At 43.7% G+C, this 15587-nt stretch overlaps 1 protein-coding gene across 1 annotated transcript in view; it reads right to left on the reverse strand.

Moving 5' to 3' along the window:
- pard6ga (par-6 family cell polarity regulator gamma a) overlaps positions 1 to 15346 on the reverse strand; it is a 92420-nt gene extending 77074 nt beyond the window's left edge. Inside the window, exon 1 of the mRNA XM_070879867.1 lies at positions 15023 to 15346. Within this exon, the coding sequence (XP_070735968.1) occupies positions 15023 to 15094 (72 nt within the window). The 5' untranslated portion in view covers positions 15095 to 15346. The remainder of the gene's footprint in view (positions 1 to 15022) is intronic.
- Between the last annotated feature and the right edge of the window lie 241 nt (positions 15347 to 15587).

Genomic DNA, 15587 nt, shown 5'->3' on the forward strand with positions numbered 1-15587 from the left:
CTGACCTGAAGCCAAGCATCGACAGCGGAAGGAGTACGCGGCAATCCAGGCACCCCAATCTCCCGCTCCTCCAACCACCTGTGACAGAGACGGTAGGTCCCACATTGGACTCTTCAGTCACCTGAGAACTCATTTTTAGTGTGGAAGCAAGTCATCCTCAACTCCGAAGGACTGCCCAAGAAGGAAGATAGCAGCACTTAAAGCTGAAGAGGCAGTTGTTGAAACTGGTTTCATAAAAAGATGCTATCAAAACATTTAACTGCAATTACACAATAAAAATGGTGGATACCAAATACTTTATCTGAAAGATCCATAAATAGCCCAACCATTAGCCAACTTTGCAATTGACTAAAAACATGTGCAATCCTCATTCAGCAAGGCAACACTAATCAACTCCTAACATAACAATTTGCATTTATACAGCAGCTTTAACATAGTAAAACGCCCCAAGGTGCTTTACAGGAGTAATACAAGACAAACAAAAGTCGCATCAATCAGTTCTGAAATACATCTCAATTATTTTAAATGGTTAAAAAAAAGAGTTGCATGAACTTGAACTGATAACTAGAGAGATCACCTGTTCGTGACTGGCAAAAAACGGGCTGGGACAAGCAGTTTTTATTTCCAAATTTAAAAACCAGAACTAGTTTTGTAAGAGCTCTCTCACTCCAAGAAACAAGACTCGGCAGCTTTTCAGAATAGGTAAACAAACAGCAGTAGATAGACACAGTCGTGCAAGCAGGGCGGGTTCACTAAGGAAGAGAAAAGCACTGCAAGAACCATTTTAGTTTGGCACCACAAATTAGGGTGTGAAGCTGGTTTGCTATTGGGAGCTACAAATTCATAAAATTCAGAATAAATTAAGAGTTTTTTGTTTCAATTATCTAATTTCATTGTTTATTAAAGCAAACTGAGCCACTTTTGTTGATTCAGTTCTCTTTATAAATTTTCAGAACAAGCAACTAGGTTGGTTCTAAGAGTTTCTTCTCTTCTCAGGCAGTCCCCCAGAATCGAGGATGAGTTCCAAGGTTACTGATGAGACTGTTGAGGGATCTACAGCCTCTGTCACAGATGGGGCAGATGGTGGTTAGCGGGACGGGTGGGTGGGTCGCTTGATTTGTCATACGCCCCTTCTGCTGTTGTACTTGGTTTCCACGTGCTGCCGGCGAAAAGACTCTAAGTGTTCGGCGGGACGCCTTCTCAGATGCTTCTCCTCCACTTTGAGCGGTCTTGGGCCAGGGATTCCCAAGAGTTGGTGGGGATATTATATTTTTCAAGGAAAATTGGAGCGTGTCCTTGAAGCTTTTTCTCTGCCCTCCTGGAGCTCGCCTGCCGTGAAGCAGCTCGGAGTAGAGTACTTGTTCCAATATAAAGGATCAACTGAACTTTAATCATAATTTTTAATATCAATTTGGACTTTTACGTTTGGGATTATTTCAGTAATGACGCTTAAGGAGCCGGCAGTTCTGTCCAATAATACCCATGCCTCAAAGATACAATACAGTTATGGTCTGAATAAGTTTGTAAATCAGTTTTTAGGACTACAATGAGGTTGACTGGGACCTACCAGTTGACGATATCTGGTCATCAAGACATTTCCCACAATATCTTCAGTTTAAGACATTATGCGAGGATATGAAAAAAAGCATTTTTCTCACCATCTTCAACACAATCTTGGATAATCCAGTAGTCTTAAACTGGATTGGGATACTTCTGAGTTTTCAATAGAGCTCTCTAAACATGAAATGCAATCCTTTCCAGCACATCATGCGCACCTCAACCATGAAGGTCTCCTATGTTCCTAGCTTCAGCAACACAGCATGCTGCATGCATAGATATTTGTACTGCATATCACCATTCCAAAAACAAACTCAAATAGATAAGTACTTGATAATGAGGAATTTCCCCTCTCTGCCTATTCTCTGCAGTGACAGCATATTTTCCTCTATTCAGTAAATAGGGATTATACCATAGCAAGACTCCTGTAACAAATAACATTTAAACATATAGGCCTTTCCACTAGCTTAAACCCAGCTACTCCTGCTCACAAGATTCAAACTTTCCTCATCTGCATAATTTTCTCCCCTTTCCTTTAACTGAAGATATTGGCCCAAATTTTGCTGTAGGAATACCGATGAGGCTAACAGCACTTATCGTTATTATGGAGTAAATGGGACAGCAAATGCCAGCATCCACACAGGCGCAGTTAAACGCTGAAAAGAATCTCTAGTAACCTTAAATTGCTGCTGAAAAGTCCACGAAAAGTCTGTGGGTAACTGTAAGGCTAATGAATGAGGTGTGGAAATTAGAGTCTTCAAGTGGTATTAATAAAGTTCTTTGCCGCTGGCCGCAAAATCCAGGCCATCGAATGTTGGGTGGGGTGCAATTCTAGAATGGTAGTTGTCTGCCAATACCTCACATAAGTGGCTTTTCTTCAATTGTGAGGCTGGTCAGAGGAAGTCAGCTGAGGTCAATCCTGATATTACTTGCCTGTGAAGAAAGTTTGGTGGATATCAACCAAGAACTGGAACCCTGATCAATATTCTCCTTCAGAGCCATTAAGACAAATTGTCACTCCTGCCAATATTATCTAACTCATAAAAGGGGTTAAATCTGGAACCTTCCCGGTTTGTATGCCTCATTTTGAAAACCCACTAAACCATTAGCAAGTCAAGAGGGTGACCCAAGTCTGTGCTTCTTTACTGGGTAAACACTTTGCACAGGTTAGCTGTAAGTCAAAATTGATTGAAAGATGCAAGTTTGATATACTGAAGTATGTACACACTAAGACATTACTCCATGCATTCTCACATTATATAATCTTGTCAAGGTAAATTAATGTTAAACATTTTTGAATATTTATTACAGCAAAATAGAAATATCAGTATAGTTACTGAACATAAACAGGATAATGCCTACATCTCAGATATGTATAGTTTCAAAAATCATTTTTATTCCTGGCCCATAAACACTTCAAGTTAAGTATCTCAGCATCAAACTCTACAGCTATTATTGATATGCCCATTTTTAATGAAAAAGATGCAAGTTTAGAAAAATGTTGGAACCAGTTGAGTTTAAGAAAAAAAAGACACTACTGGCTAATTACAGAACTTGAGACCGTCTCAAAGTTTGTAAATTATCCTGATCCTCAACCAGCTGAGAGCATGGTTTCCTAATCTCAAAATGTACTTAATCAGAACATTCTGTTTTTAATGACACCTATAATTACATTTTTAGAGAAATAATTTATAAGAACTTTATTAATACCACTTGAAGACGCATTTCCACATCACTCTTCACTTCCTCCCCTACAGAAGACTACTTTTTCAACACTTCACATCTCTAAAGCAAATGAAAGGAGTTCCTCCCAAATCAATGTCTTCAAATGCGGTTACAAAATTAACAAAAATGTGCACTAACGTTAGAAAGCAGCACAATCCAAGCAATGTATATTCACAGTGATGTACACTCATCTCTTGGTCATTCAACATTAATAGGTAAACTCATTGTAGCCCAAAAGACAGCAGGATATTCACATCAGACATTAGTTCTATCCTGATGCAAAAGTAGGTTGTGCAAGTCAATTCAGTATCCAGCAAAAGAGGGGGTGTAGGGGAAGGATTACTCCAGATGAATCTATCATCTGTGGTGTAAGTGGCTCAGGTGTTCATTCCCTGGGACAACGATAACACAAGTTAAAATAACATAAATTTTGAGGATTATTCACTAAGTAGATTTGTATAATTTAAAATAATGTTTCAGGAAGGTTCACAAATTATAATTGGAGAGTCTAAATCTAATCAGTGTAGGTTTCATTCAAAATTAAGTTTACACTGCAATCTTAGTACTGCTGCAAACTGATTTCTATTTTACAACAACAAAATATTGCTGTATAATTCTGAAATTGAGTTCCATCCCAACTCTGGAGAGCATGATTGTAGACCTTCCTGGAGGAAGTAGTCTCATTCCATTTGGGTTTGATACTGCATGGAACATGATTGCAGCCCCTGGCGTCAAACCAAGTCCACAAAGTGCTCAGGGACTTCACTAGACCTCCTGAACACTTTTATACAAACTTATCAAGAGCCGATTAAAATGTACCAAAAATAAGGGTGCTTCTATGCATAGACTCAAAATTAATTGGGTGGGAGAAGAACTTTGGGTACAAACAAGCAACTGCAGAATTCTCTCCTGAATGCGACAGTCCCAATTGCAGCAAGACAGTAATAAAACAGCATACTATAAGCTCCAAATGCATACTGCAGCTAGCAGTCTGAGATGAGTAGCTAGTACCACCCTTACCAGTAATTGAAGCTTTTCTTTCCTCAGTTACTGTTCTGTCCTGTCCAAAGTGTCAGGAACTGTGCCAACAAAGGAGTCTTCTTCATGGCTCAAGATTAATTTAAAGCTTAAAACACATGATATACAATGATGACCATGCTGATGTAAAGTCACCATTTGCCTAACATCTCTCAAAAAGGAGCAACTTGAAAACATTGGAAGAGCAGCTCATTATTAAAATTTTAAAAATTTAAAGGGGGCGGGGGGAGAAGAGAAAGAAGGGAACTTGTATTTTTCAATAAGCAACACACATTGATTCCAAATGCCAATTACTTATTGGTACTGAAATATGAATGGCTGAACATGCTCGAGAGACTGAATGGCCTACTCCTTTTCTTATGTGTGGAGAACCACCTGACGAGATGGAGACTACCATGTCAGGTCACCCTTCTTACTGCACTTCTACTGAAAGCAAGAAGTGCCATCACTTTAGACTAGCCAGAAGGCTAATCTGATCTGGAGCCACAACTCTCTGCCACGCCCCCAACCACCCACCCCGCCATCCACTAGAAAGCTGCTTGGTTCTCAGGCTAGTTCTAACTTATGGCCCCCAGTGCTTCCAACAAATCCACTCCAAACACGAAAATGACATTCCGTGGTGATGTTATGAAGCAGCCTAGCAGGAAACGAGGCAATAAAAATGACTTTGAAAAAGAAATATAAAAACCAGATAATCTTTTAACTATTTATAACCTCTGTAATATACAGCCTTTCAAACAGTGAATCATAGTCAATAAGAGTACTTAACTCCATTAAGAAAAAAAAAATCAGACAACCTTCCAGAACTGAAACCAACATTCAATCCCAAGTGACTAGTTCTGAATACAGTACTACTGCAATGTTATATACTTCATGACTGTACCAAACACCAGGCTTAATGTATGGAAATGTGAAGCGTAGAGTAAAAAACAGAAAATATACTGCGTCAATCATTTAACATATTGGGTAAGAACCTTCATCCAAACTCATTAGCATGCTATATTTCCATATAGCACCAGATAATATCTATAAATATACCATAGTGATAGCTGACACAGAATTAATGGTGATCTTATGCAAAATAAGCGCAATCACCCCAAAGTGCAGAGATTTACTTCAAGTGGCACTCGTTTTCCTGCACCAACATGTGAACATAAGAAATAGGAGCAGGAGTAGGGCATACGGCCCATCGAGCCTGCTCCGCCATTTAATACGATCATGGCTGATCCGATCATGGACTCAGGTCAGCTTCCCTGCCCGCTCCCCATAACCCTTTATTCCCTTATCGGTTAAGAAACTGTCTCTCTGTCTTAAATTTATTCAATGACCCAGCTTCCACAGTTCTCTGAGGCAGCGAATTCCACAGATTTACAACCCTCAGAAGAAATTCCTCCTCATCTCAGTTTTAAATGGGCGGCCCATTATTCAAAGATCATGCCCCCTAGTTCTAGTCTCCCCTATCAGTGGAAACATCGGGGCAGAAGTTCCGATGGGCAAATCAATAAAGATTAGAAATAAAATGCGCACTTACTTGAAGCTGCTGCGCCCGCTTGAACTCCTGATCCACAGGCTTCCTCTCCCTGCGACGCGCAGCACGTGCTCGTAGGGATGTGCGCAGGAGTCACGTGTGCCTGGACACCCAATCACAGGTAAGTATTTTCTCATTCACTAATAGGAGTTTTGTAAGTTACGAAACTCCTATTGCAATGAATGAGAAAAATCCCCCAAAATACATAAAACATTTAAAAAAAAACTCAAACTACTAAAAAAAAAACATGAAAAAATTGCCAATTTTTAATAAAAGTTAGGGTTAGGGTTTAAAATAATATTATCTGAGTGGGCAAGGTTTTAACATAAATATGTTTTTTAAATTTTAATCATGTTTTTTCTAGGTTTTTAAACTCTTACACATGTAAAAGTAGGCTACGTGCCTGCATTTACAGGCGCAAGAGTTTTGAGGACATTTGCCGTGCAAGATATGGGTAAATAGCCCAAACTTGCACATACAACTGTCCTCGCACCCGATCTGGCTACGATCGGTCAAGCTCCAGCTTCACTGATAGAAACATAGAAACATAGAAAATAGGTGCAGGAGTAGGCCATTCGGCCCTTCTAGCCTGCACCGCCATTCAATGAGTTCATGGCTGAACATGCAACTTCAGGACCCCATTCCTGCTTTCTCGCCATACCCCTTGATCCCCCTAGTAGTAAGGACTTCATCGAACTCCTTTTTGAATATATTTAGTGAATTGGCCTCAACAACTTTCTGAGGTAGAGAATTCCATAGGTTCACCACTCTCTGGGTGAAGAAGTTTCTCCTCATCTCGGTCCTAAATGGCTTACCCCTTATTCTTAGACTGTGTCCCCTGGTTCTGGACTTCCCCAACATTGGGAACATTCTTCCTGCATCTAACCTGTCTAAACCCATCAGAATTTTAAACGTTTCTATGAGGTCCCCTCTCATTCTTCTGAACTCCAGTGAATACAAGCCCAGTTGATCCAGTCTTTCTTGATAGGTCAGTCCCTACATCCCAGGAATCAGTCTGGTGAACCTTCGCTGCACTCCCTCAATAGCAAGAATGTCCTTCCTCAGGTTAGGAGACCAAAACTGTACACAATACTCCAGGTGTGGCCTCACCAAGGCCCTGTACAACTGCAGCAACACCTCCCTGCCCCTGTACTCAAATCCCCTCGCTATGAAGGCCAACATGCCATTTGCTTTCTTAACCGCCTGCTGTACCTGCATGCCAACCTTCAATGACTGATGTACCATGACACCCAGGTCTCGTTGCACCTCCCCTTTTCTTAATCTGTCACCATTCAGATAATAGTCTGTCTCTCTGTTTTTACCACCAAAGTGGATAACCTCACATTTATCCACATTATACTTCATCTGCCATGCATTTGCCCACTCACCTAACCAAGTCGCTCTGCAGCCTCATAGCATCCTCCTCGCAGCTCACACTGCCACCCAACTTAGTGTCATCCGCAAATTTGGAGATACTACATTTAATCCCCTTGTCTAAATCATTAATATACAGTGTAAACAGCTGGGGCCCCAGCACAGAACCTTGCGGTACCCCACTAGTCACTGCCTGCCATTCTGAAAAGGCCCCCTTTACTCCTACTCTTTGCTTCCTGTCTGACAACCAGTTCTCAATCCATGTCAGCACACTACCCCCAATCCCATGTGCTTTAACTTTGCACATTAATCTCTTGTGTGGGACTTTGTCGAAAGCCTTCTGAAAGTCCAAATATACCACATCAACTAGTTCTCCCTTGTCCACTCTACTGGAAACATCCTCAAAAAATTCCAGAAGATTTGTCAAGCATGATTTCCCTTTCACAAATCCATGCTGACTTGGACCTATCATGTCACCTCTTTCCAAATGCGCTGCTATGACATCCTTAATAATTGATTCCATCACTTTACCCACCACCGATGTCAGGCTGACCGGTCTATAATTCCCTGTTTTCTCCCTCCTTTTTTTAAAAAAGTGGGGTTTCATTGGCTACCCTCCACTCGATAGGAACTGATCCAGAGTCAATGGAATGTTGGAAAATGACTGTCAATGCATCCGCTATTTCCAAGGCCACTTCCTTAAGTACTCTAGGATGCAGTACATCAGGCCCTGGGGATTTATCGGCCTTCAATCCCATCAATTTTCCCAACACAATTTCCCGACTAATAAGGATTTCCCTCAGTTCCTCCTCCTTACTAGACCCTCTGACCTCTTTTATATCCGGAAGGTTGTTTGTGTCCTCCTTAGTGAATACCGAATCAAAGTACTTGTTCAATTGTCTGCCATTTCTTTGTTCCCCGTTATGACTTCCCCTGATTCTGACTGCAGGGGACCAACGTTTGTCTTTACTAACCTTTTTCTCTTTACATATCTGTAGAAACTTTTGCAATCCGTCTTAATGTTCCCTGCAAGCTTCTTCTCGTACTCCATTTTCCCTGCCCTAATCAAACCCTTTGTCCTCCTCTGCTGAGTGCTAAATTTCTCCCAGTCCCCGGGTTCGCTGCTATTTCTGGCCAATTTGTATGCCACTTCCTTAGCTTTAATACCATCCCTGATTTCCCTTGATAGCCACGGTTGAGCCACCTTCCCTTTTTTATTTTTACGCCAGACAGGAATGTACAATTGTTGTAGTTCATCCATGTGGTCTCTAAATGTCTGCCATTGCCCATCCACAGTCAACCCCTTAAGTATCAATCGCCAATCTATCCTAGCCAATTCACGCCTCATACCTTCAAAGTTACCCTTCTTTAAGTTCTGGACCATGGTCTCTGAATTAACTGTTTCATTCTCCATCCTAATGCAGAATTCCACCATATTATGGTCACTCTTCCCCAAGGGGCCTCGCACAACGAGATTGCTAATTAATCCTCTCTCATTACACAACACCCAGTCTAAGATGGCCTCCCTCCTAGTTGGTTCCTCGACATATTGGTCTAGAAAACCATCCCTTCTGCACTCCAGCAAATCCTCCTCCACCGTATTGCTTCCAGTTTGGTTAGCCCAATCTATGTGCATATTAAAGTCACCCATTATAACTGCTGCACCTTTATTGCATGCACCCCTAATTTCCTGTTTGATGCCCTCCCCAACATCACTACTACTGTTTGGAGGTCTGTACACAACTCCCACTAACGTTTTTTGCCCTTTGGTGTTCTGCAGCTCTACCCATATAGATTTCCACATCATCCAAGCTAATGTCCTTCCTAACTATTGCATTAATCTCCTCCTTAACCAGCAATGCTACCCCACCTCCTTTTCTTTTTATTCTATCCTTCTTGAATGTTGAATACCCCTGGATGTTGAGTTCCCAGCCCTGATCATCCTGGAGCCACGTCTCTGTAATTCCAATCACATCATATTTGTTAACATCTATTTGCACAGTTAATTCATCCACCTTATTACAGATACTCCTTGCATTAAGACACAAAGCCTTCAGGCATGTTTTTTTAACACCCTTTGTCCTTTACAATTTTGCTGTACAGTTTCCCTTTTTGTTCTTTGCCTTGGGTTTCTCTGCCCTCCACTTTTCCTCATCTCCTTTCTGTCTTTTGCTTTTGCCTCCTTTTTGTTTCCCTCTGTCTCCCTGCATTGGTTCCCATCCCCCTGCCAGATTAGTTTAACTCCTCCCCAACAGCACTAGCAAACACTCCCCCTAGGACATTAGTTCCGGTCCTGCCCAGGTGCAGACCGTCCGGTTTGTACTGGTCCCACCTCCCCCAGAACCGGTTCCAATGCCCCAGGAATTTGAATCCCTCCCTGCTGCACCACTGCTCAAGCCACGTATTCATCTGCGCTATCCTGCGATTCCTAATCTGACTAGCACGTGGCACTGGTAGCAATCCCGAGATTACTACTTTTGAGGTCCTACTTTTTAATTTAGCTCCTAGCTCCTTAAATTCGTTTCGTAGGACCTCATACCGTTTTTTACCTATGTCGTTGGTACCAATGTGCACCATGACAACTGGCTGTTCTCCCTCCCTTTTTAGAATGTCCTGCACCCGCTCCGAGACATCCTTGACCCTTGCACCAGGGAGGCAACATACCATCCTGGAGTCTCGGTTGCGGCCGCAGAAACGCCTATCTATTCCCCTCACAATTGAATCCCCTATCACTATCGCTCTCCCACTCTTTTTCCTGCCTTCCTGTGCAACAGAGCCAGCCACGTGCCATGAACTTGGCTGCTGCTGCCCTCCCCTGATGAGTCATCCCCCGCAACAGTACCCAAAGCAGTGTATCTGTTTTGCAGGGGGATGACCACAGGGGACCCCTGCACTACCTTCATTGCACTGCTCTTCCTGCTGGTCTTCCATTCCCTATCTGGCTGTGAACCCTTTCCCTGCGGTACGACCAACTCGCTACACGTGCTACTCACGTCATTCCCAGCATCGTGGATGCTCCAGAGTGAATCCACCCTCAGCTCCAACTTCGCAACGCTGTCCGTCAGGAGCTGGAGGCAGATACACTTCCCGCACACGTAGTCGTCAGGAACACTGGTGTCGTCCCTGATTTCCCACATGGTACAGGAGGAGCATAACACGTGACCGAGCTCTCCTGCCATGACTTAACCCTTTGATAAGCAACAACAATGCTAAAGTTTACTCACTGTTATCTAAGAGAAAAAAGAAAAACTACTCACCAAATCACCAGCCAATCACTTACCCCCTTGGCTGTGACATCACCTTTTGATTCCTTTCTACTTCTTTTTGCCTTCTCCCTGTAGCTGCACAAGCACGCCTCTCCACGCACCTCCTCGACGCTGCTCCCGACTGCCGCCGCGTTGGGCCTTTATAGGCCTCTCGCCGACCCCGGAACTTACGCCTCTCCACGCACCTCCTCGACACTGCTCCCGACTGCCGCCGCGTTGGGCCTTTATAGGCCTCTCGCCGACCCCGAAACTCATGCCTCTCCACGCACCTCCTCGACGCTGCGCATTGCGCGCTGAAAACCAGCTTTTCTGATGCCTTTCCGGGTCCGTAGAAATTTTGTACGGGCCTGGGACATCGGAATTATTGCTCCATCCTCTCTGCATCCACCTTGTCAAGCCCCCTCATAATCTTATACGTTTCGATAAGATCACCTCTCAACCTTCTAAACCTATTCTCATAAGTCAACCCCCTCATCTCCAGAATCAACCTAGTGAACCTTCTCTGACCTGCCTCCAAAGCAAGTATATCCTTTCTTAAATATGGAAACCAAAACTATATGCAGTATTCCAGGTGTGGCCTCACCAATATCCTGTATAACTGTAGCAAGACTTCCCTGCTTTTATACTCCATCCCCTTTGCAATAAAGGCCAAGATTTCATTGGCCTTTTTGATCACTTGCTGTACCTGTATGCTAACCTTTTGTGTTTCATGCACCAGGAATCTGCCTGACTGAATGATGCTTTTCCAAATGTCCTGCTGCTGCTTCTTTAATAATGGACTCCAACATTTTCCCAACCATAGATGTTAGGCTAAAATAGGAACCGGGTCAGCATGGGCCAACACCTGTCAGCCACTTCTTTTTGAGCATGGGCAGGCTGAACACATACATGAGCAGTGTTGTTTTCATGTTGCTGATCTGTACGGACCATACTTAGCCAGAGATTGTTTTGTGGTGTCACCTGTGGTGTGGTGGAATCCACCCTGCAGTTTAAACAGGGCAGATTCCACAATACCACAAGCTAACTTATAGCCTGTAGGATGATTCCTGACATTTATTTGAATGTTTTTATAACTCAAGTGTCCTGAACCAATTTGTGCTTTCCACTGATAGGACAGGCCGACTGTGGAGGGAAAGTAAAATGCAAAACCCAACAGTGCATAAAAGGAACTTTGCCATTTTAGTATTTGGTGGTATTTTCCTTCTATTCATCAATTTTGATAGGAGATTTAACACAGTTACAACAACTTGCATTTATATAGTGCTTTTAATGTAGAAAAACGTCCCCAGGCACTTCACCGGAGTGGTATCAAAGAAAATTTGACACCAAGCCATGTAAGGCGATATTAGGACAGGTGACCAAAAGCTTGGTCAAAGAGGTAGGTTTTAAGTAGCGTCTTAAAGGAGGAGAGGTAGAAAGGCAGAGAGGTTTAGGGCGGGAATTCCAAAAATTAGGGCCTAGGCAGCTAAAGGCATAGCCACCACTGATGGAGCGATTAAAACCAGGGATGCGCAAGAAGCCAGAATTGGAGGAACGTAGAGATCTCGGAGGTTTATAGGGCTGTCGGAGGTTACAGAGGTGGGGCAAGACCACTGGGGGATTTGAAAGCAAGGAGAATTTTAAAACTGAGGCATTGCCAGACTGGGAGCCAATGTAGCAGTCAGTGAGCACAGGGGTGATAGATAAACAGGACTTGGTGCGAGTTAGGATAATGGTAGCAGAATTTTGGAAGAGCTCAAGTTTACAGAGGGTGCAAGGTGGGAGGCCAGCCAGGACAGCATTGGAATAGTCGAGTCTAGAGGTAACAAACGTATGGATGAGGGTTTCTGCAGCAGATGAGCTGAGGCAGGGGCAGACAATGTTACGGGAGATGGAAGTAGGTGGTCTCAGTGATGGAGCGGATATGGGGTTGAAGCTCACATTGGAGGCCAAGGTTGCGAACAGTCTGGTTCAGCCTCAGACAGTAGACAGGGAGATGGATGGAGTGGACCAAAGACAATTGCTTTGGTTTTCCAAATATTTATTTGTAGGAAATTTCTGCTCATCCAGTACTGGATGTCAGACAAGTGGCATGACAAATCAGAGGCAATGGAAGGGTCAAGAGAAGTGGTGGTGAGGTAGGATGAACATGTGGAACTGGACATGTTTTTGGATGATGTCGTCAAGGGTCAGCACGTAGATGAGAAATAAGAGGGTGGAGAAATAGATCCTTGGGGCTTCCAGAGGTAATGGTGCAGAAGTGGGTAGAGAAGCCATTGGACGTGATACTCTGGCTACAATTGGATAGGAATGGAACCAGGCAAGGGCAGCCCCACCCAACTGGACAACAGGCATTAGAGGAAGATGATGCGGTCAACCATGCCAAAGACTGCAGACAGGCAGAGAAGGATGAGGGGGGATAGTTTACCACGGTCAGTCATATGGATGTCATTTGTGACTTTGATAAGGGCTGTTTCAGTGTAGTGGCAGTGGCAGAGAGCTGATTTGAGGGGTTCAAACAGGGCATTGAGAAAAATGGGTGACAACACGTTCAAGTACTCGAGAGAAAACAGAGGTTGGAGATGGGGCGGTAGTTTGCAAGGACTTGCCATATTTAGTGGCCTCTGACAGGAGAACAATTACTTCATTTTAATTGAATGATGTTCTGGTCCTAATGTTCCAGAATTAAGCAGGAGCTACTCAAATTAGAGGTGAAATATGTGTAAGTTCTGACAAGATGGAACAAACCATGCTGGAGCACAAGGCAGTTTGAACTGTTAAGAGATGGATTATTGGTGGTGCCTTACTTATGGTTTGCAAAACAAACGTTAGAAAACATGACCAAGAAAACTTCAGTTGTGGAGACTGAAGGACTAAATAAGGAAGTGGCCTCGGCATGTGAAGCTGAATAAACACAACTTCATACATGTAGAAATGTGAAGATGATGTAAATAAAAACCCATTCTTTGGGTCAATTAACAGTGATGGTCAGAGCTGGCTGTATGCAAACACCATCATATATTCAAGGTCTGAAATGATTAGTGCTTTCAGATCAAGAAACAACTTGAAAATTGCTGCAAAAATTCTGTATCCAGTACGATTTTTTTTTTTAAAACCACTTTACCGTACAAATACAGCCCAAGATGGCAACAACTTGCATTTATGCAACGCCTTTAACGTAGTGAAATGTCCCAAGGCGCTTTACAGGAGTATTATAAGATTAAAAAATTTGACACCTCACCGCATAAGGAGAAATTAGGACATGTGACCAAAAGCTTCGTCAAAAAGGTAGGTTTTAAGGAGCATCTTGAAGGAAGAGAGGGGTGGAGGGGCAGAGATTTAGGCAGGGAATTCCAGAGCTTCTCAAGGCCTAGACAACAGAAGGCACAGCCACCAATGGTTGAGCGATATAATCAGGGATGCTCAAGAGGGCAAAATTAGAGGTACGCAGATATCTCAGGGGGTTGTGGGGTTGGAGGAGATTACAGAGATAGGGGAGGGGCAAGGCCATAAAGAGATTTGAAAACAAGGATGAGAACTTTGAAATCGAGGCGTTTCTTAACCAGGAGCCAATGTAGGTCAGCGAGCACAGGGGTGATGGACGAGCGGGACTTGATGCGAGTTAGGACACGGGCAGCCGAGTTTTGGATCACGACTAGTTTACGTAGGGTAGAATGTGGGAAGACGGCGTTGGAATAGTCAAGTCTAGAAGTAACAAAGGCATGGATAAGGGCTTCAGCAGCGGATGAGCTGCGGCAAGGGCAGAGACGGCACATCAGATCAAACAAAACTGGTCTGGGAATTGTAGCAACTATCCACTTACAAACAGGAACTGCAGCTCTGGTATCAAATGAACACACACACACACATACACACACACACACAAACTCCTGCATCCAATTTATCTCTCTGCAGTTGACCCTGGGAAAACAGATCACAAAAAACGTCTGTGATGAGCTTCTTCCTATGTGAGAGAGAGGGGAAACAACTCTCTCCAGGAGTTCGATAAGCAATTTTGCTAAGTGGCCTTGCCTTGTCTGTTCCACCACCTTACTCTCCGAAGTGCCCAAGTGCTTTTCGGGGGAGGGGAGAGGAAGGGAAGAGGGGCAATTGAGTGAGACAAGGAGGGACATAACACGTTCCAGATGTTGGCCCTGAACTTTTACGAGAGAGAAAAAAAAATAAATGGATCGTTGATTCACATCGAAGTTTCTTGGAAGATATAATTACAATGATAAAGAAAAAAAACTAAATGAGAAAAGTTTTCAAAATGTGTTATTTCTGAAACAACTCTCCCCACCCCTCTCAGAGAACGAGTTTAAAATCTGCCATTTGCACCTACATGTTGCGCTCCAGATTTAAATAGACGCAGGAGGTTGGAGAGTGCAAGGCAGTAAGCAGCGCGGCCGTGCAACAAGTAGCGCCCATTTAAAGCCCGACTCCCACTCTAACCCCGATCTCGGCTCATCGCCCCTCGACCGAGGAAGACCCATTCCCATCACTCACCCTGGAGTGGGGTGGGGGAGGGGGTGCAGACTTTTATTTACTCACTCACCTTACTCTTTACTTCCACGGCCACCCTGTCCAAGCACCTCAGCGTGCTGGATTTGCTGTAACTTCTGCTCATTTTCTCAGCTTGTTTTCAAACAACGTGCCCTCTCAACGGGGCTCGCGCCGCCTAATCCCGACAGAAGCTTCTCTTTCCTTCTCTCGATCTCGTTCTAATTGAAAATCGAATGCGCTCCAGAAGGACGGACCGTTATCTTCGTCTGATTGTTGTCGATCGAAGAGAACACCGCGAGCAAGCACTTAGCAGTGTGCGTGTTCCTTCGTTCTCTACCTTCCTCACTCCCCGTTCCGACAGCTCCTCCGGGACAAACTCCCGGCGCACCGATGTCATCACGCAAAGCCGTTGATCTCCTTCGCCCCGCCTCATCTCCCAAACGGCGACTATTAAAACGGAGTGTTCTTCCGCAACTGTAGGTGGCGGTATATTGCAGAAGCCCACATTCCCACTTGGTCTTGAACCCCAACACGAAGGGTTCCCAAACTTTTTAAAATTGTTCTTACAACCCTAAAGCAAGAATCACGAGATAAATTCAGATGAGGAAGACCATTGG

Source organism: Pristiophorus japonicus, chromosome 5, assembly GCF_044704955.1.
Source record: "Pristiophorus japonicus isolate sPriJap1 chromosome 5, sPriJap1.hap1, whole genome shotgun sequence".
In the NCBI taxonomy this organism is placed as follows: Eukaryota; Metazoa; Chordata; class Chondrichthyes; family Pristiophoridae; genus Pristiophorus; species Pristiophorus japonicus.